Source organism: Anoplopoma fimbria, chromosome 12 (assembly GCF_027596085.1).
Source record: "Anoplopoma fimbria isolate UVic2021 breed Golden Eagle Sablefish chromosome 12, Afim_UVic_2022, whole genome shotgun sequence".
In the NCBI taxonomy this organism is placed as follows: Eukaryota; Metazoa; Chordata; class Actinopteri; order Perciformes; family Anoplopomatidae; genus Anoplopoma; species Anoplopoma fimbria.
In genome coordinates, this window is record NC_072460.1 from 11320823 (window position 1) to 11342908 (window position 22086).

General features: G+C 40.9%; 3 protein-coding genes across 3 annotated transcripts; 2 read left to right on the top strand and 1 right to left on the bottom strand.

The window, feature by feature from the left end:
* Positions 1-763: 763 nt before the first annotated feature.
* LOC129099438 (PPARGC1 and ESRR induced regulator, muscle 1) lies at positions 764-5103 on the top strand. Its single transcript, XM_054608675.1, has 3 exons — positions 764-1006; positions 1490-5033; positions 5098-5103. Exons 2-3 carry the CDS (start codon positions 1509-1511, stop codon positions 5101-5103), a joined length of 3531 nt encoding a protein of 1176 aa, XP_054464650.1. The 5' UTR covers positions 764-1006; positions 1490-1508.
* On the top strand, positions 5025-7419 carry LOC129100032 (PPARGC1 and ESRR induced regulator, muscle 1). The gene is made up of 3 exons (XM_054609533.1): positions 5025-5169; positions 6554-6670; positions 7013-7419. The coding sequence occupies exons 1-3, from the start codon at positions 5151-5153 to the stop codon at positions 7126-7128; spliced, it is 252 nt and encodes an 83-aa protein (XP_054465508.1). The 5' UTR covers positions 5025-5150; the 3' UTR covers positions 7129-7419.
* A 1143-nt stretch (positions 7420-8562) lies between these two features.
* plekhn1 (pleckstrin homology domain containing, family N member 1) lies at positions 8563-22086 on the bottom strand. Its single transcript, XM_054609826.1, is given in 17 exon segments — positions 8563-9354; positions 10203-10254; positions 10417-10671; positions 11049-11204; positions 11750-11992; positions 12685-12837; positions 13080-13125; positions 13127-13223; positions 13506-13581; positions 13693-13773; positions 14903-15043; positions 15606-15739; positions 17624-17714; positions 18224-18304; positions 19811-19972; positions 20125-20215; positions 21951-22086. Coding segments are annotated over 17 exon segments (2118 nt in total). The 5' UTR covers positions 22025-22086; the 3' UTR covers positions 8563-9169.

Below are 22086 nucleotides of genomic sequence, written 5' to 3' on the forward strand. Positions count from 1 at the left end.
CATCTGGGCCAAAATCCATTATTTAACAAAATTCTGAACATTTACAGTCTTACTATAGTGGATGACAGCTTAGTGAATTGCTTATATTTACAGTTGCAGGCCAGATAGTGAACTATAAGAAATTCATGAGCTATAAGCTATAAGAAATTCATGAGCCTTAACAAGATTCAAAATCTATGTAAGTGAACTAGAGGCTTCAGTTGCGCGTATGTTCGTGTGTTGAACTTTTAAACATGTCGGAAATTTGAGATGAGCACATGGAAACATACCCTCTTCAGCAGATGTAGGTGGGGCCAGCCTTCAAGTGTCAAACTCATACATCATTCTGCAAAGTGAGGCTCAAATATCAAAGTGAAGTATAAATTTAAAAACACATTTTGACTGAAGGGGTCTGTTAATGCCATTAATTACAAAGTATACATCTATTATGAAAGTTTTTAGAAAGTAAAAAAACTAATATGAATATCTTTTGTCTGTATTTCTGTCATTTGGGTTAAGGTGGGTCACATGAGTCGACGTGATGCAGCTCCAGTCTCATCCCCCGATCGTTCTGTCCTCCTGCAGTGTCTGGACCCCATGACATCACAGCAGTGAGGTATCAGCTGACTGACACACTTCATATGACCCCCCCCCATCTGCTGAGAGGGCCTGCCCGATGATTGAATTAGCAGATATAGTATTAATAAATATTTTTCTGGTGAATCATCTACATCAGATACATTACAGCTATATGCACCAAATCAAACAATAGTAACATTTAAAATACGTGTGTATCCAGTTGAGCAGTTTGCCAGTGGAAAGTCTATTTAAAGTTCTGAAACTTTATGCCTCTGTTGGAGATGGCTGCTGTAAGAACGTTACGTCTATTACGTGATCAGAAGCGATGCTCTATATTTATCAAATCACATGGGGCCCACCAGAGGACACACAACATGGTGCTGGTGAGACTCCAGACTTCCTAGACCTTCATCTCCTGTAGACCAGTGTCACAGCTGAAGCAGGACAGGTAGGAAACCTGCATGAATGAACCAGTACATATGCAGACAGCTAGATTTATAGGGAAAAGTAGTACTTTTTGTTGTCATACTTCCAAATACTTACATTTTATTTAACTGATGATAGTTTCAGTTTACTGGCTAGTTTCTTGCGGCCTTTAAAATATTTCTATTATATTTAAGATTAGATTAGAGCATTTTGCTAGAAGTGATATAACGAATTTTAGTCATATTATTATAATATAATATTTTAAATTGTTCCAAAAAACCCTGCTTATAATTTAAAATCAGCATGCATGTTTTTTTAATTCATAAATGGCTTTATTAGTATGTTGATAAGGTATCTTGTGTCAGCTAAGGTTTTTTAAATTCTAGCCCGCAATATGTCTTTAGCATTTATTCTGAATTGATCTATAATGTTATAGCTAAAAAAGAACTTATCATTTTTACCAGTGATTTCTTTTGAAATATAGCTGTGTTGGTTGTTTTTGCAGGTTATATTGCAAAATCAAAATGGAAGACTTTGAATACAGTGTGGAGATCTGTGACCGGGACTGGGAATGCTTCTTTGAGGAGTGCCATGAGTGTGACCTGCTTCCTCCTTCATTAGCAGGTGTGGATGACTCGGGGATGAGCGACATTGATGAGACAGGGTCCATTCTTGCTAAGAGGCTTCAGACTGCCGACCAAACAGCAGGCCTTTCAGAGACTGATCGCCCCATCGATGGCCCCCAGGACTGCGAGGGCTCTCCTGTGGAGCATTACCTCAGCAAACACGCTGTCGGTGGAATTGAGAGCGTGCTCTCTGGCAGCGAGGAGGATATACACCTGGAGTCCGTCAATATATTCTTTGAAAGGCTGAAAAATCTTGCAGAGACTGAAAGACTTACTGAGCCAAGCCAAGCGAGGGATGGAAAAAACAGAGAGGCAATAAAGGACGAGGAGCGGTCTAGTGATGGGAATCAAGCCAGCAGCAGTTCTTGGCCAATAAACATCCCCAAGTTAAACTCTCTGTCTGCCAGCGGTGAAACAGCAGTTGGCAAAGAGACCACAGAGTCTGTTGACACCATCAGCAACATTAAAACAATGAAAAGAGACAAGCTTGGATCCAACATTTCCCTTGAACCTGCAGCCAGTAACTTCATGCTCCAGACAAAAAAATCAGCAAACCCTGAAACGAGGTTATTCATCAGAGAGGAGACCTGCACAGAAACCAGAGTAAATGAGGCAACACAGCTGAATCAGTCTCATGACTCACCAGAGGAAACAACTCCTCACACTGAAAGTGTGACAACAATGGAAAGCAATCTAGAATTTGTGACGCATGTTAGAAGGAAGGGAGACCAAAATACCGATGTTTTACAGCCGGACACAACACGCACCAACAAAACCGCAAGCCAAGAATCATCCCCATCTGCTTCTATCAAACGAAAGAGAAGGAAAAAGAGACGACCCAGTGTTGAGCCAGCTGACAGTGTGCATGGATATGAGAGGCAGGTTTTAGTCAAGCGGGGTGATTCAGAGGAAGAACGGTCTGCATGGAGAGGAGGAACAGGTCTGTGTTTATCTGAGGATATTCATTTATCTTATTTAAATGAACCACAAAAAAAATGCATTTCATCTTTAACTAGTTATTCAGCCACCAGCAATCTCCCAGTGAAGATATCTGTTAAGGAGCTCAAAGTTGATCATCTTTCTCAATACAATCAATACCAATGTTTACCAGAGAGCATAGTAAGAAAGGGAAGGTGTAAAGCAACGGACTCGGCTGAAAATAATGCAACTAACGGTAGGTCAGTTAACCCCCTGAGTCAAACTGATGGCATTGCACCAAACAACAGCGGTAATGTGGCAACAAATTTGCAGACAAGCAGCAAATTACATGAATCAACTGGTTGGCCAGTTTCACACTGTGGAAGAAAGGACACTCATGCAGGGAGTCTCCAGCAGTCTGACAAAAAAAATAATTCTATCATTTGTTGTGAAGATGAACAAAATCCAGAGTCTTGTACAGCAGAGGTCAAATCAGTAAGTATTTTATCAAGCACAGAGTCAAATGATCCCGCAGTGGAAGTCAGCCAAAATGACAAACTATCCGCTGCTAAGTCGGTCCTGGCTGCAGAGGCTGGAAATTCTGGCAGAGATGAGCACATACTATGTCAAAAAGAAGCCGAGCCCCAACAACAGCTGGAAATTGACTATCAAGACACAGACCAATATAGATCTACACTGGAAAGGACTCACTTTCCTCTGTCTGCAAGCAGATCTGATGACACGAAACCCAAGGAATTCAAAACTAGAGCCTGTCCGTTCTTGGAGATTTCCAGTCAAGTGGGCTGTGCTAAATCAACATTTGCTACCAGGAATGCATTGCCAGATAAACACTTTTTGGCTAAAAGTCCCATTAGTTTTGATATAGATATTAAAGCACAGCAAACAGAACATCCACTGGTGCCTCACACATTATCCAAATTTTATAAGAAAAACACAACAGAACTGGGAGCTGAAATGGCAGCATCACAAATATTGGCTTTTCAAAGTGGGAATCCTCTTCTATCTAGTGAAATCACAGTCAAAAGTCAGAGAGAAACCAAACCGTCCATGTCTGAAGACCAACAAAGAAGTCCTTCAAATATTACACCAGTATCATCCTGCTGCACTCTGGACACAGAATCTGTCATGTCAATCTCAAATGAAAATATCACAGACATGTCAGGAAGTTCTCTTTTATCCAACAATCAAAATGACCATGGAGATCAAGTAGAAACAACATCACTAACACTGGCAAAACACCAGGAAGGAGATGGCACATCTGAACACAAAAGCCAGTCCGTATCAAATGACACAACAGATTTAGTGGTCAAAGCGGAAGACGTTATCACATCATCTGAAGCAGAATGTGAACCTCAAACGGCACCAGATTCAAAGCATTCAGTGTTCGCTATGTCTTCTTTTTGGAAAGAGATGGAGAAGGTGACAATAAATGATATTATGGGATTACGAATGATCAGCAAAACTGCTCCACCCAGCTCCCTCCCACCTTTACAGGAAAGTGAGGAGACCAGCATGTTTACTATGACGGATTCAAGCATTTTTACCCCATTGGATGAGTCCAAGCCTGAACAAACCAACGAAGACCAACCCAGCGGTCCAAACTCTATAGAAACAAGTTCAGGTTCTGTTGTTGGAGCCAATTCTTCCTCTTCAAGCGGTGTTATGTGGGCGAGTCTAGAGTCTGAGAATAAGATGTTGACATCTGGTGGGGACATTTCTAAACCGGTCCTATCTGAAGGTGCTCAAACGGGCCTCAGAAAGATTTCTAAAAGTGTAAGCTTGCATAATCTACATGCCCTTCAATCTGAGTCTTTGAGATACACAAGGAAAGACCAAACTTTACAAACCTTAGATGAAGGAGGATTACAAAAAGTAGAGTATGTCACTGATGGACACATGCCTAAGCAAGAAAAAGACATGGACTCTATTGCTTCATTATCAACAGACAGCTACAGAATATCTCTCACAGATATATTTCAGTATCTCTTCAGTGGAAAGCAGTCGATTCCCAGCCAATCGGCCACAGATAACACAACCACCTGCTACACTGATGGAAATTCTGTCCCTGAAACTTACGATCATTTCTTCTCAGAGTTTGATACAGAAAGCTTCTTCTACCCTTTCATCAGAGCAGAAGATAAGACCAAAGAAGAGCTGGTTCCTATCTTTTCCTATTCTCGCTCATCTAACAGAAATATACAGTTCCCCGAAGTTTATGATCACTTCTTTGCATCCTCTTCTTCTGATGAGTCTTCTGTGGAATCTGATGAAGAAGATAGCCGCGGTCCCGTGAAGGTGGTGACCAGGTTCAGCCACGCATCAACCACCTCTAAGAGTTCTGCAGACATATATGAGAATTTCTTCACCGATGGCGACCTCAGACAGAATTTCTTTTGGAAAACCATACTCTCCTTCAGGAATATTAGCTTAACTGGATCTTCAGTCCAGAATCAGACTCTCTCAAAGCCTCTATCTCATGTACCTGTGAGGCAAAGTGGCAGATCCCTTTTAAGGACAGTTCATCCTCTAAATGCTCTGGGAAATCAAGACGTGAGGTTTCCTGATCTACTTTTGTGGAAGCAGCCTTTCGAGGACTTACAGATGGCTGTTTCAAATCCAAGTAAGTCCAGTTTCACACAACGAACACAATGATGTGGCATAAAGATCAGAATAACGCTTTAACATAAGCTGTTACAGTCATTGAAATAAGTGCTGTAAAATATTTCCAAACTGTATCATGGCGAAATTATTAACCACAAATGATTTATTTTTCAATTGTCAACAAGTGATGTTAATTGATACCATGGAAACACAGCTCTTAGTTTAGTTTGACTTTTCTGGCAAACACATAGTGAATAATGTTTAACAAATGTAAGTTGAGTTAGATGATTATAAGTAAAAAAGGCTGGTCTAACTCTGAACCAGTCGAACAGACAGTATATTTTTGAAACCTAGGAGGCTGCCTGTCTACCACAAAGCTGACACAGATATCTCTTACTCTTTTTTGTATATACATTTACCTTTTAAATCGAAGCCTGCACATATTTCACTGCTGGATTTAGAAATAGTGCTTATTAATAGTAATCTGTTCAACCTTTCTCAGCTAAGCTCTTTGTGTTTTCCTCACACATGGACAGTTGTAATGTAGGATATGTCATCCACTCAGTCAGCTGTTACAGTCCGGGCATCGTCTGTCGTCCTGACTCTCGACTCTCTTACGTCAGCTGTCAGAGGACACTGACTGGACTGCAGGGCACGCGGTGTTGCAAACCTAGATGACTGGTTGTACGTGATAACTTGACTTCACTCAATGAGTGCCCTCTCTAAGCTCCCACTAGAGCGCTCTAGTTTGTTAGGCTGTAAAGGAAAATGAAAATACCTTTAATACATTTTGTATGTGTATAGTCCTCTTCTTAAGCTTTCCCTGAGCTGTAATTAAGACAATTACTTAGAAGCGGCTGTGGCACATGAGGTAGAGCGCTTGACCCACAACCACAAGGTCGGTGGTTCGAACCCCTCTACAGGCAACATGCCGAGGTGTCCTTGAGCGAGACACCCAACCCCAAAATTGTTCCCCGGGTGCTTCATTGCAGCCCACTGCTCCTCTGGGATGGGTCAAATGCAGAGAACTGAATTTCCCCATTGTGGGACTAATAAAGGCTTAATTATTATTATTATATCAACTGATGTCCAGTAGTTGTCAGTTAGGATTATCTTCAAGGCCACTCAAATCATAATTTCAAATATCAGTAGCATCAAGCAGCCTTGTATGTTTGCATTACAGTAATCTGTGCATGGGCTGGGATTGGACTGGGTCACAGTGTGACTGAACAATAAGCGCCAACATAATATTGGGGGCTTGTGCTCAGCTGTTGGTGTGTTAGTGCCAATTATAAAACCCTTGATCTCTTACTGGACCTCTCTGTGGATGGTTATTGTCTTTTTATGTGACACCTTAAAGGATTTAAGATGTTTTCAGTGATACTCTGTCACTTTCTTTGAAGGGTTGGATGCCTCCCTTCTGCCTCTCAGACAGTCAGACATGTGTCTGGTTTGTATTGCATTTGCTTCGTGGGTACTGAAGACTGCAAACCCACAAGTTGGAGACACCTGGAAGGCTGGTATGTGTATGCAGTATTAATGTACTTAGAAAAAAAAGAAGCAAGATTTGAAGGTTTTCTCTTATAAGAGATTTTTTTAAGGACTGAAATAACAAAGCTGTTGCTTAATCTGTCCCTGTTTTTATTCATGATACATTTTACTTTGAAATTCATATTGAAATCAGTTTATTTCAGCTTTTTAAGGATATATTGATATTCTGAAAATGTGTCTGCCAGTAAATATTGAGGTAAAATTAACAAAAGCACTGAGATAAAATCAACCTCAAGAATAAGTGGTCTTTATGTGAATAGATGAATTCAATGTTGGGTGATGACTCACTTTTAATATCAATTCTCACACAGTTCTGCTGGCGAATGTAAGTGCCCTGTCAGCCATCCGATACCTGCGTAAATACGTCAAGATGGAGGCGGCAATCACTGAGAAGAACATGAATTACAACGCCCCGTCGGATTCTTGATGTCTCGCCTCTCATTACGTCACGCTTAGAGTGAAACATTCTTCATTGAACACCTGATACAAGCCAGTGCAAGACCTCAGTTCTTCATGGAATTTGTAAAGTGTTTGATATGCTGTTACATGTTTGCTTTACGTATTTGCACTATAATTGTTTCATGGAATATTAAGTTTTATTGATATCTCCATTGAATGGACATGGAAAAGGGTTTCAGTTACTGCAGTTGTTTTGTTTTTTGCTAGATTAATTTGATTTGATATTTTGATCTTTAACCTTTGAAAGCATTCATATGAAATATGAAAATGACCAAAAAGACACTGACAAAAGTATATAATAATTTGAGGGATTGTATTTTGTGCCAGTATCAGTTTTATAATTTATGAAGGGCATTTTTTTCCTGATAGATGATTGTCAAGATGACTGTTCAGTATTCTGTCATATAAGTTGCTCTGTGAGAAGTTGCTGTCTTTCTGTTTAACTAAAGTAAACAATGTCTCTGTGATATTTTCAGTCTTGTTTTTCCAAAAGCACTCAGACCTGAATGTGAAACCTTTAAACACTAGAGGGCAACGTAAGTCCACATAAGAACCTGGACAATCACAGGTGAGTGAGCTGCAGTTTTAAACTTATTCACAATTATTGATTTTCAATAAAACTGAAAATCAGTTCAAGGTATGAAATACCATAAAAAGTGGCAATTATGTGCTTATTCAACACTATTGCCAGGTATTCATAGTATTCATGTGCTCTTCAAGAATCATACATATTTTTTCCAGTAGATGGCAATGTTGAGCTATAAAATAAAACGTGTCCTGCTGTTGAGCACAGCTCATGAAGCTGTTACAGTTTCTAACAGCACAAACACTAAGTAGATTAGAATTTGATTTAGTTTTGAAAAACTGTGCTTGTTACGACTTGATCATGCATTTTAAAGTTTCACTGGTACACTGATACACTTGGGGCGTGGGTTTCTACAGTACTTTTTATATCCAAATATAATGTTGAGTTTCTCAGACCTGCAATATCAGACCTGAAAAGCAAACCATATATTTAACTACTGAATTTATATGCAAATAATCTTTTTTAGTATTGCAGTTAAAACAAGTTGTTAACACAACATTTACATATCATCACGTTTAATTTGAAATGTCAAATGTGTTTCCAAACAGTTGCATATTTACACATCTAGCTATACTACACTTAGTTCTGTTTTTGGTCTCGACAATCTACATAATAAGTAAAATGAAATAAATATCTGGCTCCTAACTGCTAAATTATCCACTTTGTTCACCAGTGGGTGGCAAACTACCTGCTTGTTATTTGGTGCTGAGCAGGTAAATCAGGTAATAAATCATTATTATCATTAGGATAGGACAAAACAAAGAAATACTTGACAAGTTTTACAGTTTTATTTCCAAATATAAATAAACACCTCAAACAAAAATATAAAAGGAAGCCACACAGGTATCAGTACAGTACCGCAGTGGTACTAGTTATATTAGCACCTTTTAAGTCAGTCGCTTCAAGCCACATCTAATTGCCTTGATAATGCAGCATAATAAAATAATAAATCTACAACATTTACAAAAATATACATCTGTTGCTACATAAAGCCCTGATGGAATGTTGTTTATAGCTTTAAATAAAAACAAAAGAAAATTGAACAATAAGTAAACTGGACAGCATACTGCTTATGCACTACATATGAAACCTTTAGTGCAATTTCATAATACATTAAAAATAACGTTACAACTACACAGTATGTACACTTTGCTGTCTTCTCTCTTGAATGCTACATATTAAACAGAAGAAGTCTGTTATTACGGTCATAGTGTTTTGTTTTTATCCCGTTCCTCTTCATTCCTGCACTCATCGTTCCTCTCGTTGGCTACCCGACATCTAACAATGCAGTTGATGGGATTTGTTGGTTCATACTGTATGCAGCAGGAGCAACACTGGCTGTGCTAGTCGGCTTTTTATTATCCCTCTGATAGAAATCTGTTGTTTGCACACGTCCAGACGAGTGCCGGGCTATTGTTTTGTTTTATGACCATCTCTGCTGGGTTGCCATGGCACCAAGGCCTCTGGCCCCATAGTCTAATCCTGTCCAGTGTGTCGAAATTCCAGACGTTGGCTGAATCATTCCAGTATCACAGTCGGACTCCCAAATGTTGTCATAGTCCATTTCCTGGTCATCTGGTTCTATGGGTTCTAGGTACGAGTCGTGATCTGTAAGAGCGAGAGAAGATTCCCAGGCTTTTAATTTCAAACAATGAAAGACAAACCTCGCCCTGACTGAATAACCGTGGACACGGTCCCGACATACAAATGCTGTGATTGGCCTTCTACCACCATATAATCTTACTGTAAAACCAGTAGTGTAACATGCCACTACTACACCACCATAGCACATGTTAGAATTAAAGTGTGAATCAAAGTGTAGTGCCAATTGCCAGGTTAATTCTAGTTGTGTTTTGGTTTGTGATAAGAGAGCCTGTAGATACGGGTGTAACCCTGCACAGTTGCGTGCTATCAATCACTGGGCAGGAGTAAACCATGTCTGTGAAACAGTGTTCTCTTACACTGGGCTTTCCCCCACATGGGACATCTGCACCAGTTGCATTTGGAGCTCCATTTCATTGGCACATTTACGCATTTCCCGCACTTTCAATTCTGTAGCCTTTAGCCTTCTGTCTAGCCGCTGACAGACCCAAGAGTTCAATCAATCCAAAGTGCATGCAGTGTTTAATTTAAGGTGTAATGGAGTGTGAGAAATGTCCTGTGTCCTTGGTGGTATTTAGGAAGGCGGCTGCCTGTGATGACCTCCATAACTCACACTTGTGAGGAAATATGATGCCGCAGTGTTTTAGCTTTGACTTAAAACAGTGGCCATTGTTTCTCAATAGAAATCTAATTTTATTGAGCCATGCTAAAAATAAAATTGCAGTGCCTTTTTTTATTATTATTATTATTTATTTTTTAATTAGGACTAGAAACGCATAATAATTTATTATAAAATCTGCACACAGGCACAGGAACGTTTGAGAGGTTTCTGACTGCATGCCTTCAGTTCTTACCTGGTGAGTAACCATAAGGTATTTGAGGGGTGTTCCTCGCCGAGTTCAACGTCTATAAAAAGATGTGAAAACAAAACAAAGTTACTTCTTATGTTCCCAAAAATATCTGTTTCATCTGTGGCATCTGTTCAAATATCACCTGCAGAACAAGTATATACACAAGCTCTGCTACCATACAGCGCGTTACAGAGATGAGTATCTCTGGGTTTCTCACCTGCTCTTGCACTTGGCCGGGCGCAGTGAGCAGCTTCAGCCTTGAGACGGCCTCGGCTCTCTGCTCTGCTTGGCTCTGATTAGTCTCCATCTCCAGGCCCAGAGCCTGTCCCTGGGAGTTGGTCAGTACCAGGCTTCTCCTGCAGCGCTTCCCCATGGGAGGGGTGCGGAGCTGGAAGGAGGAGGGTAGGTGCTGGGGACCTTGCTGGTGGTTGTGGTTGTGGTGGTGATGAATTGGCTCTTGCCAGCTCTGCTGCTAAAGAACAGAGGGAGATGCATCAAGACAGGAGTTAAGAAGAAAAAACATGGAGAATAATTTCACCTCATGGTCAAATAGATCTTTAAAAAAGGGTCAAACTGAAATGAATACATTTTCCTGTATCATCAAAATGTAACTGAGCTTGTCTGACGTGATTCAGCCAAGAATAGTGAAACAAGTCATTTATGGAATTAGATTTAGTAATAGTTCAATCTTACATGCATGTGAATGACCCCCCCAAGTGTCTTGATTATCTAATCTTTCCTAACCTTTAACTAAACATGTGCATATGTGTGGGTGTGCACAGTTTTATATCCGATAGGCTGCACAGGTGTAAATTGAACCTATGGATCCAGTATCATTGACCCACTTACCACTGTCCTGGCCTCATGTAGGGAGTAGATTTCGGGGCTGCAGGGCTCATCGTAAAGGGGGGACAAGGGCTGTCGGGGGGCGCACATGTCGGAGTGGCGCTGTGGGGTGTTCAGGGAGTAGTTCAGGGATGTCTGAGGGGTGCTCCAGCTGTTGGACTGATCACAAAAAATGCAAGCAGTTAGTTTAAAACACCATAAAATGAGAGGAAAATCAATTACCACTTTTCCCTCCGTCTCTTTGTCTCTATTTTTTCTCTCACACTCTTTGGGTTCACAGAAGGCATCACATAAGCCACACTGTAGGATCAGATTACAAAAATACAGGTGTTGGACCAGTGCCAGTCCTGATCTGCAGCAGTGATGGTGTGACTGCAATCTTTTTTCAGCTGTCAGTGTTTTGTATAAAAACTGAACACCTAACTGCCATAGTGAGGATAGTAAATGTCTTCTGATTGGTGGCATACGTTTTGTTTATGAACTTTAATGGAGATTTCATCATAGCCCCATCAAGAAGAGTGATCTTTCACCCTCATGTCTGCATAAATGCAACTATTACCCCATATGTTAACACCATATGTATGAACCCTCTTTGCCGACTGCTTGGTGTGTCTATTTTAGTTACTACTCACATGACATGTAAAATAAGTCAACAGTCTCAAGGGGAATATAAGGTTATCAAGTTAGACGCCAGACTGAATTACCTTGACAAGCGGGGCTTTCTCCAGCCGCTGTGGGCTGGCACGGTGCAGGGCAGAGTAAGGAGTGCTGTAGACCTGAGACCGCGTTGAGCTCTCAGCAGGCTGGAGGTAGGAGCTGCGCTGGGGGGAGGAGTAGCGCTGTGACAAAGGTCGTAGGTCGCGCTCTGGCCTTGTGTGGGAAGACACGCTGTTGGTCCGGCTGCCCAGGCGGGCCGTCTCAGTTGAGGAGGGACGACTGGAGCTGTACTGTAGAGACAACACCCACAGACAGGGCAAAAGTCAGCCAAGAGTTGTGGCTTTTAAACACAGATAGCATCAGGTATTATGAACTGTTTCTCCTCTACAGCATTCTGTATCATCTTGTGTTTTTTAGTGAACACAGTCTTCTGAGTGTGAGAGAAAAGGGTATCCATCAAATAAATTGGGAGGGTTGTGATTCAGGTCAGTAGCTGAACAACATGTCCTCTGGGCACTGAGCCTTTTCCTCTTTAAGCTAATTGGATGGGCAGTCGGCCTACATAGCCCCTCTCTTGGGGGAGTTTGGTCAAAAGTCCTGATAATGCAGAGTGCTGCAGTACTTCTTAAAGAGACTGAAGTTTAAAAGAAAACTTTTCACTGCTTAATTAACATGTGCCGTAAGAGACTCTTATTTCCCTATATTGAAAAGTTGATTTTATGTTTTTTGGGGGAAATTACTGACTTTGTTTTGATTGTTTTAACTTGCAGGTCTGAAAATCAGCACCTAAACTTTGTAACAGGAGCGGTTTGGTCTCCACACTTTGCTTAATAATTAACTACGTAAAAGAAAGGGGTTGCTGCTCAGCTCCACCAAAACAAACACAAGTATAGCTGTGCAAATATTGTATTGTTGGCATGTGTGTTTCAGTTTATTAGTTCAAGAATACTTGAGCTTGAGAAGTAGCACACAGATGACTTACACAGAGGGGTTCGGTGTATCCCGGGGAGAGAGGGTTGTCCTCATGGATGGGTAACTGAAGGTTGTGGGACCCACATCCACTCTGTGACTGGCCGAACTTAATAGACTCAGTGCGTCCATGGCTGTTTCCACTCCACCTGTCAAACTGTGGAACCTATTATGGAAAAAATATTGTAAAAGTTAAAATATTTGACTAAGAACAACTGAGCTTTCTTTTTTAAACTTCTATTGGACTGTTGACTTCGTAGCAGTAGTATTTGTAGAAGTTGTAAATCATAAATCATTGTCATGTTGAATGTTGATTGACAAAAGAGGCAGGGCCATGTGGCTTGTCCTTATCACTTGTCCTCATACTTGAGTCGTGTAATTGTTGAAAGGAAAGAGGGCGGGCCTCACCTCTCTGTGCGTCGGGGTGTAGATGATGTCATACACGGGGGCGGGGGCTGAGAACGGGCACGTCAGCACTTTTGAAATGCTGGATCCAGTCGCAGAACTCGGCCCTATCCAGACACGACACCACTATGGGGTTGATCAGCTTCCCTGGTAAGAAAGAGAGAGGGGTCGGGGGTCGGGGGAACGGGGTCATTCGGTCCGTTCGGTCACTGGAATGTGCTTCAGTCAGATTGTCATTCACTGGGGATAAAACCAGCTCATTCATGGAGGGTTACATTCTGTGACGCTAGTGGATTCATGGAAAAGGCCACATAGCGTAAAAGCATGCATAAGAATGTACACTCATTTAAATCCCTTTAACATGAATTTTCAAATACCAGTGTGCTAAAGAGACTGCAGTAGAGCAGCTCACTGATTCAGTGTATTTACCTTCGATCATAAAGGTGTTGGGCTTGACGTCTTGGCAGGGCGTGGTCACAGTAATCATGTTGAGTGGAAGTTTCCCCTGTAATCAGAATTACCCTTTAACACAAGTCTTTGATGCAAACATGCTGTATGCAAACAGCTCAGGATATGATTAAGTTTGGGGGTGAAAGGTCAGTGAGGTCACTGTTACCTTATAGAAGAGCCCATCATTCTCCTCTGATAGAATTATCAGCGTCGATGGGTACATCACCAGCAGTCTGTCACCCTGTTCCTGTGGACACAGGATTACACCTGTTTATAAGCTTACAGTAATGGAACTGTGCTATTCTTATCCATTAGTAGAATACTATTGTCATTTATAGGGGAAACCATTTAACAATTTCCTATGATGTGTTTATGTTTTCCCATCAAATGAAAGTTTATGTTATCAAAAGTCATCCGAGGACAATAAGAAAACAATTCAGTCAATTTCTCATTTGTAAGATATTCCCAAATCTGGCACGATAAAGTAAAAAATAAACTTCAAGCCAATCAAAGTAATTCATGTATCTCTGGAAAGACTTCATGTTGTGATATTGTACATGAGAGAATCACCCCAATTTCTTTCTTCCAAAGGAAAGAAAACAAGCCCTTATAATTCCAGTTATTCTGACTGTGTGAAGATGAGACTATGAATAAGACAAAGCAAAGAGGCCAGCGTGAGACCTGGTGTGAACATTTAAAAAACAGAATCATCCTTCAATACAAAGTTGAGAAGCACAGTTAGTTGAACCAGTTAGTGGGGCATTTGAAGGTGCGGCAGTTTATGTTTCCTCTCCCTCGTGGAGGGTGTGTCTGGACAGACAGCTGACATTCCAGCTGTGAGGTGAGTCGAGTCACTGCGTGAGCCGGGCAAATGCCTCTCACACACCCAGGCCCTAAATCTCACACACTTCAAATCGGGCTGCCGCAATTTCCCACAGTGAATTAACCACGTATATCCATGCAAGCCGTGTCATGACTCCGGTTTTTATTGACAATTAAGTGAAGCTTTATCAGCATTATCTATCTGTGATTATGTTAGCAAGTAGTCATGTTTTGGAACAGTTGGTTGCAGGTGTCTGACGCTGTCTTACACCTTGACAGGAAAATCAAGATAATAGTGTTGAATCTGCAGGAGAGGTACCATTTGCCAAAATACGGACTCCACCCTTTTCCACTGACTCCTTTCATTGTGTTGAGGTAATGTGTGTGTTGCGCAATTTAAAACTATCTGAGTTACTTATACTTAGAGCTGATTTTGTTGCTTTTATTCATAAGGTGAACAATTCCCATAATTTAAATCATGCAGAGTTACTGTGTTTTACTTCTTCTGATCGGTCCGAGTGATTCACTCTTGAAAAGCAGCAGTGAGGTCTTACCTGACAGGGCAGGTGCTGCAGTCGGACTTTAGTGACATAGGCGATGGTGCCAAGGCTGTCACGCTGAGAGCCCTCCCACTCGTAGATGGGCTCTCTGTTAACGGAGTTTCTCAGCTCCTCTCTGCCCTCATTGGTCTTGTCCTGGTTTAGGTGCAAAAGGTAGACAGAGGAAAATAATCAACAAGGTAAATATGAACAAAGTTTTGCTGTTCATCTAATTTAAACATCTTTATTTGGAGTTCTATTCTCAGAATGTCACTCGGCTTTGGCTCCGAGACTCCTAAGCTGAGGCTTAGAAATACATCATCAGTTCAGTTGTTTTCTTCTGTTGTGACACATCGAGGGTCATGTGTTTCATCAGACATTTCCCCACCTGTGGGTGTGGAGTCAGCACTTTAGCACTCTGCAGATGTGAGGGTTGGTTTAATTCAAGGCTGCGATGCGGTCAAAGCCGCTCCCTAGTATCCAGGCCTCAGGGAGAGCCAGCAGTGACCTACTTGACTCACACACACCCTGTTTTTATCAGAAGTGGCTGAAGCCAAAGCATTTTTACCAGCTAATCCACCAGGTGGATGAAAAGATGACCACACTTAAGTGCTTGTTTGAATTTTTAAAGATGGAGGTTATTCTTTGTTGCAGCACAGGAACCAGTTTTTATGCAACCTGAAGGCTGTTTGGTGGCATCAAAAAAGTTGTTACTTACTTTCACTCTGGTGTAGTTTTCGGGTGCAATTGGAGTGCCGCCGTTGGCCTCAATGTTTTCTTTGAGCATGCCAAACCACATGTCCATTTCTTCTTGGTTGGAACAGTAGACGATGATGGGGTTAAGGCTGACACCTGCAGGGTGCAAAGGTCACAAGTTCAAAAAGGGAAAGTGTCAAAACTGCTTCTCTTTCTATGCCTTTCTGCTATGGTGGTGAATCATTAATGGTGTTCACAATCTGGCTGTTTGGAACACTCTGTGCAATAAGTACAATAAATGTTAACACATGTTCAAGACTGCAAACCACATGAAAGACCTCTCGTGGAAGATCCCCCATGACCTGCATCGTTTGGCATTTAAAAATCCTAGCAGACTAATCCTCCCACAAAACTGCTTACAGGGGAGGAATGAACCAGTCTTGGGATGAAAAGAGCTGGAATCCTCCTCTATCAGTCCCACACATACCGTAGATAAACACCAGAGATAGCCCCATGGCTTTGCACTGTATTTGTCAGGAACTGCTGACTCCTCCTTACTCTGGACTCATCTGTTGACCCTCTATTCATACCAGCCCTTAATTAAGATCTTGACCATAGCACTCCCTTGAAAAGTTATGCTTTACCACATTTCAAGCATGTCAGTAAAGCAAGAAGTCTTGGGACTTGAAGCACATAATGAGATACTTTCTCACTCAACCTTTCAGTTTACAGAGGTTATTAACTATTGTTACCAGTAATTAACTATCATTATCTAACTTTCACAGCCACATTAACTCAAACTTAACACAAACCATATGAAGGCTTCCGGGAATTTATGCCAGACCCTCTCATACTGTGCTTGCTTAGTCACTCTCTAAAACCCACCAATAAACACCATACACTAAAGCTGAATCATATCCTCAGCTGACCGAAAGAGGGACGCAGGAGGAAATCTCTCTTTTAGGGCTTAAACTTGACTCAGAAGTACGTCATGCTTCCTCTACAACTTTCCTGTCAGTGATGCCTCCCATAAAGTAAATAAAGTTTCACACTGAACAATGAAAACAATTGCAATACAATACCACAAAATAACAAGCTTGATCTGGGAAATTGCGAAGTTAAATTTGAGAAAGCAACACCAAAGAGTGTCAATATTATCACAGCAGAGATGTGTTCAGATTTCAGTCAGATAGTAATGATGAAGAAATAATAACACAGAAACCCTACACGCTTCATGACTGGGATTGACTTGGGATTTTTTTCACTGAGTAATTATACATTAATCCCTGACTAAACAGATTTATTGTTTCCCAGACTCGACCAAAGTCCTCTTGTCACTACAGCAGCTTATTTGTCCTTAATGAAAAGAAGTCCAGTTTTAGATTGTTTTTGTTCATTCTGATTTTGTGTAAGTGGCATTTCCACTGGACATTAACCTGAGCAGTTCCTGGAATGTGCCATAGATTAAATGCGGTGACAAGGCTAAGAGCGGTAGTGGGGCTTTTCTGCACAACAGCTGGGCTGACTGAAGTGCACCTGTTGTCTAACAAGCGGGGTCTTTAAGGCCAATTTGCCCCCTGACCAAGGGTGAATGGGGCCCAGCTCTAGTTAGTCTTGGGGTTGAGTGGAGGTGAAGAGGGTCGCGGCACCTTTGAATCACTGGAATGTGATAACATAGGAAATGCTGCAGTTGGAAAATAGCGTGTGGTTTTCTTGCTGGCCTAATAAGTGGGGAGAATTTTTACTTTGATCCATAACTGATGAGAGGGACAAACAAAGCAAACCACCAGCTGGGGTAAAGAAAAAATAGTGATACATTATAAGTATTAAAGTGAAATAAATAGGAGCAAAAAGACCAGGACTGGACTGGTCTTCTTTTTTTAAGTTTAAAGTCAGCCACTTCTGGATGAGCTGGTTTCTGTCTGAGTGATTAATTAGCTAAATTCAACACAACCAATTAAGCTCAAAAGTGATGATAATAACATTCCATGGCTCTATGCCAACACCCACTTGTATCCTCTCTTGTGAAGTCAAACTTACCGTTTATTTGAAAGGCATATTCCTGGGGTTGGCTGTGGTTGCAGTTCTGTTGTAGGTTGCAGATGGTGATTTCTTTCAATGGAAGAGTTCCCTGCACAAAAAAAAAAGCTCTATCATTCTCCGTTGTAGAAACAATAATTCTAATTATTTTCCCAAAAGCAGTCTAGACAACATCTCCCTTGCTCTATTATAGCCAACTGTTCCTCTCTTAATTTCTACAAAGAAATTAATCACCTTGACGCTGAGGTCAACCTTGTAAGTCGATGATGTGATCACGTCTGCCTGACATCTGCCATCATCTATATTCTGACTAATACTGTATACAACTGCTTAGCAGTCTCTTTCTGACACGGAGTTGAGCTCTCAACAGACAGTAAAATTGTGATTAATGGCTGCTCATACTTTATGAGACAGGTGAAGAAGCCTAGTCATGTTGATCAACACAAAGCTGGTTGACAGGGTACGCATGTCAAAAGGAATGATGACATTATATTAAACTATAAAAAATAACCCAGAGGTATAAACTGATACTTAGGAACCATTGATTTGAAAGGAAGGATTGTGTTAATATTTCCTAAATTGTAAAAAAAAAAAACTCACTTGGTATGTCAGTCCGGTTGTGTTGTTGGAGACAAAATGAAGGTGTGTTTGGAAGAGGTCCAGGTAGCAATCATGTACATCCTGTAGAGAAAATAAGGGAAGTTAAAGGTGAAAGAGTTGCAGATCAGGTAATAATTCAATATGATAATTTGTCGTCTTTCAATGGAATCACATCGTGATAAAATCATATATTGATATATCATGATCAGATTTACATCAACTAAATTTATAATAACAAGCACATACTCAACTTTCTGATATGAAATCTGAATTGATAAGATTTATGCTTTTGGGAATGTTGCAGTGTTGTTGAATCAAATGATTGACCTAATCTGAATACTAGTATAGTTTGAAGTATTTATAACATTTTCTCTGCCAAAAACATCTCTGTATTTTTCATTGCCAACTATTTAATTCACACAGGAGTTAAGAAAATATACCATGTTTTTATTTCACATAGACTATTTATTTATTGAATTACCAGAAAATATGCTATATCTAAAAAAATATGGTTATTGAGATATAAAATTACCTAGATCGTGATAGAATATTTTTGCCCAGCCCTAATGTGGATACAGTTTTCGAAAAAATTTGTCCTGTCTGTGGGAATTAATGTCTTATAAGAACACTAAAATCCATGTTATAAAAATTCACAAACTGTGTGAGCAGTACAGCAGCGGATTTCACAGATCGGCACACCTTTAATTAGCAAACTAATCTGTAAAATCAGATGGTTTAGTGTTGATGAGATTAAAACGTGCATGCACATAGGTACATGTCTGGAAGCCCATGTTGTACTCTAATGTCTGTTCAGATTTTTGTTTCAGATGATATCTGTTTCATATTTGAACATTTAGTTCTTTCATTATCTGACGATTCATGGAGCTTCATCAGGAAATGTTCTGATTAGGTTGGTTGGCTAAGGATTCTTCACTGACCAAAAATGTCTTTAAAAGTTATTGCTTTTTGACCGCACTCCTCTCTTTCCTTAGTGATTCATGTACAGCTTAGTAATACATGGTTCCTTCCTGTGTGGTTGTATTTTCTGTTATAATACAATGTGTTCTTTTGCTGTAATGACACTGTACCCTCAAGCAATCTTTTCTGTTTAGTTTTTGACAGAGCTGTTGTGTCACAACTTTGACAAATTGCAATTCCCACAGCGAGAAGCCAATGCATCCTCTATCAGCTCTGGGATCAGGGGAACTCTCTCTACCCTGAGGTTTTCTCTCGCAACTGTTTCACAAGCGTAGCAGAAGCGAGCATGTCCAAACACAGGCTGCGGTCCGCTTTGTGGAGAACGGATTGGATTATTCACAGCCAGCCACCACGTCAATACCGGCAGCGGGTTTCAATGTATTTGGTGGCCGCAGAGCAACATCCTGTTTTTCTCCACCTGTTCTTTCTTTTTTTTTTGGTTTGGACACTCACATTGTTCACAGAGATGACTGGCATGATGTGTCATTGTAGGCTTGGTCTTTGTTTAAAGACCACATTAACTGCAATAAGGATTGTGCAGCCTTAGTTTTGCTTTCCTGATATTTCAACATAGTCATAATTTTTTTTTTTTTTTTTTGTTCCACTCACCTGGCAGTGAAGGAAACGAAAACGAACTTTGGAGCTGTGAATCATTCGTCCATAATTCTTCACATTGATGCTGCTCTTCTTCCAGCCACTAGCCAGGTCATAGGGGAACGGAGGATCCCACTTGATGTTGTCTATCTTTTGCAGATCTTTATGGGACATTTCCTGCAACAGGTCATAATGTTAGTGTGTAGACATGACATAAATAAGCCAGATAAACTCGCTGTAGAAATCAGTCAGAGACGTCAATAAAAATCTTATTGCACAGTATGGTTTGATGTTTGAGTGTCACGCTATGAGCTGATGGAGGTTTTTACCTTCCTGGGGGTGACGGTGCAGAGGATATTGATGATGCTGTTGGACTTCTCCTGTCCCTCTTGGGGATTATTCTTGCGAAACAGGCGACTGCTGCGAGAGAGAGAGAGAGAGAAACCACTTGTTACCACTCACTCTCCAATGTTTACCATCTATTCTATTGTTTGCTGTTTAGTTAGCTTTACAGTTCAATGTCAACAAGGAAGATTTCCTGTTTATGGGAGTTCAGTGTTGTCTACTGTTGTCGGATGGAGAGTTGACCTATATACGTCTTTTTTCTACTGTGTTGCATTTCAAAATTTAAGATCTGCGTTTCCCCTTTTTTTCCATAGTAATCAAATCACACACTGTATATATTGAGCCACTGACAAGAGTTCAATTTTCACAGCAGAATATTGGCGATAATAATTTGTGTCTCATGTCTTATAATTTGACCCGAGCCCCTTCCTTTGTCCTCACTCCATCAATGCCACCTATTTAAATGATAAGAACAATCAGGTCTAGTGTTTCTGAAAGTGTGGATGTGCAAAGGAAAATCAGCATTGAATGTCTTTCTTTGTTTTGCATGACCCTCATCTGTTACCATTAGTGTCACATCTTTATAAGGAAGCTCCCTCACTGCAATGATAAGGCTGTAGGACTGCTTTTACAATCCTAGCCTGTAGTTTATCTGCTTATCTGCACATACATGTGCCAGTGTCCTCGGTGCAACAACGCAGGCTTTTGTTTGCATGGTGGGAATCAAGGTCTGTCCATTCAGGAAGTCCATGTCCAGCAACAATCATTGATTAGTTTCTAGTGATTGATGCTGTTCCACTCCATCCATGATTTACAATTTACTCATGCACAGAATATATTTTTTTTAAACCATGCACACTGATGCATTCCACAGTTGCAAAGTGAAAGAGGAATGTAGATAATAGACATGTAGTGGATTTGCACACCCAACATTCTCCAAGTCACCGCTGTGGCATTCACTCCTTTTCTCTGTGGGGAATACCTGAGCCTGGCCTGTTCACCAACACAATGAGCTAGTAGGGTACACAGGAAACTTGAACACTGAACTTATTGTCCATGCTGAACCGTCAACCCAACTTGGAGGGTGTATCAGTGTTCAAGCAGGAGCCGTTGGGTTTTAGAGGGTAGACCTGCCTCTACTTTTATTTGAAAATCAAGGGCTACATGGCACATTTGACAAAACCAGACCCTGAATCATCACAGGATACAGGGGTGAAGACTGGAGCAGAGGCTAATTAGAATCAGATGTGGTGGTCCAGCAGAGTGGGCTGTACTAATCGTAACATGCCCAGGCATATAATCCAGTAGGATTAAAGAAAACTAGATAGAATAACATGTATAACCCATTAATGTCAGTCAGCACCCATATTCATGTTCAAATCCTTCAGGTCATATCACTACAAGCCATTAACTGATATATCAGGCGTCAAACTGCATTTTATTACCTATAATTGCTCAAATGTTAATGATAGTCAAGGGGGTCAAGCCCTGATTTTGGAGGGAAACCAGATTCAGTGACAGCTGGCAGATTATCTTCACAAGGATGCAAAGAGGAGGCAAATGGTAACTGGATCATTGACACCGTTGGCCAGACGGGCAGCGCTCAGGCACGTCTCCGGGACTATTCTCAATCACCATATGATCCTGTCCTCACAAAATTCCCAACCTCTGTTTAACTCCACTGCTCAAACCCTGAGAAAATACCAAGAGTTCCTTCCAGTTTAAACACAAAGTCTAAAATAACAAACGGCATGACTCACTGACAAGTGTAATACAGTAAGAATACCTGGACAAGTTGGCTTTATCTTACCTGTTTCTGCGTATGAAACTCTTGCTGGAGTATCTGAAGTTGTGCTGGGGGACACATGACATGCTGCTCCCCATGCTGCTGTGCTCTGAAGGGTTTTTACGCTGCTCTGAAAACAAACTGTATTCCTTCTGTGATG

Bases quoted from the DNA above. Each gene is read 5' to 3' on its own strand.
- LOC129099438 (XM_054608675.1), top strand. From the start codon at position 1,509: ATGGAAGACTTTGAATACAGTGTGGAGATCTGTGACCGGGACTGGGAA.
- LOC129100032 (XM_054609533.1), top strand. The intron at 6,671-7,012 runs GTATGTGTATGC...ATTCTCACACAG, and splicing joins TGGAGACACCTGGAAGGCTG to TTCTGCTGGCGAATGTAAGT.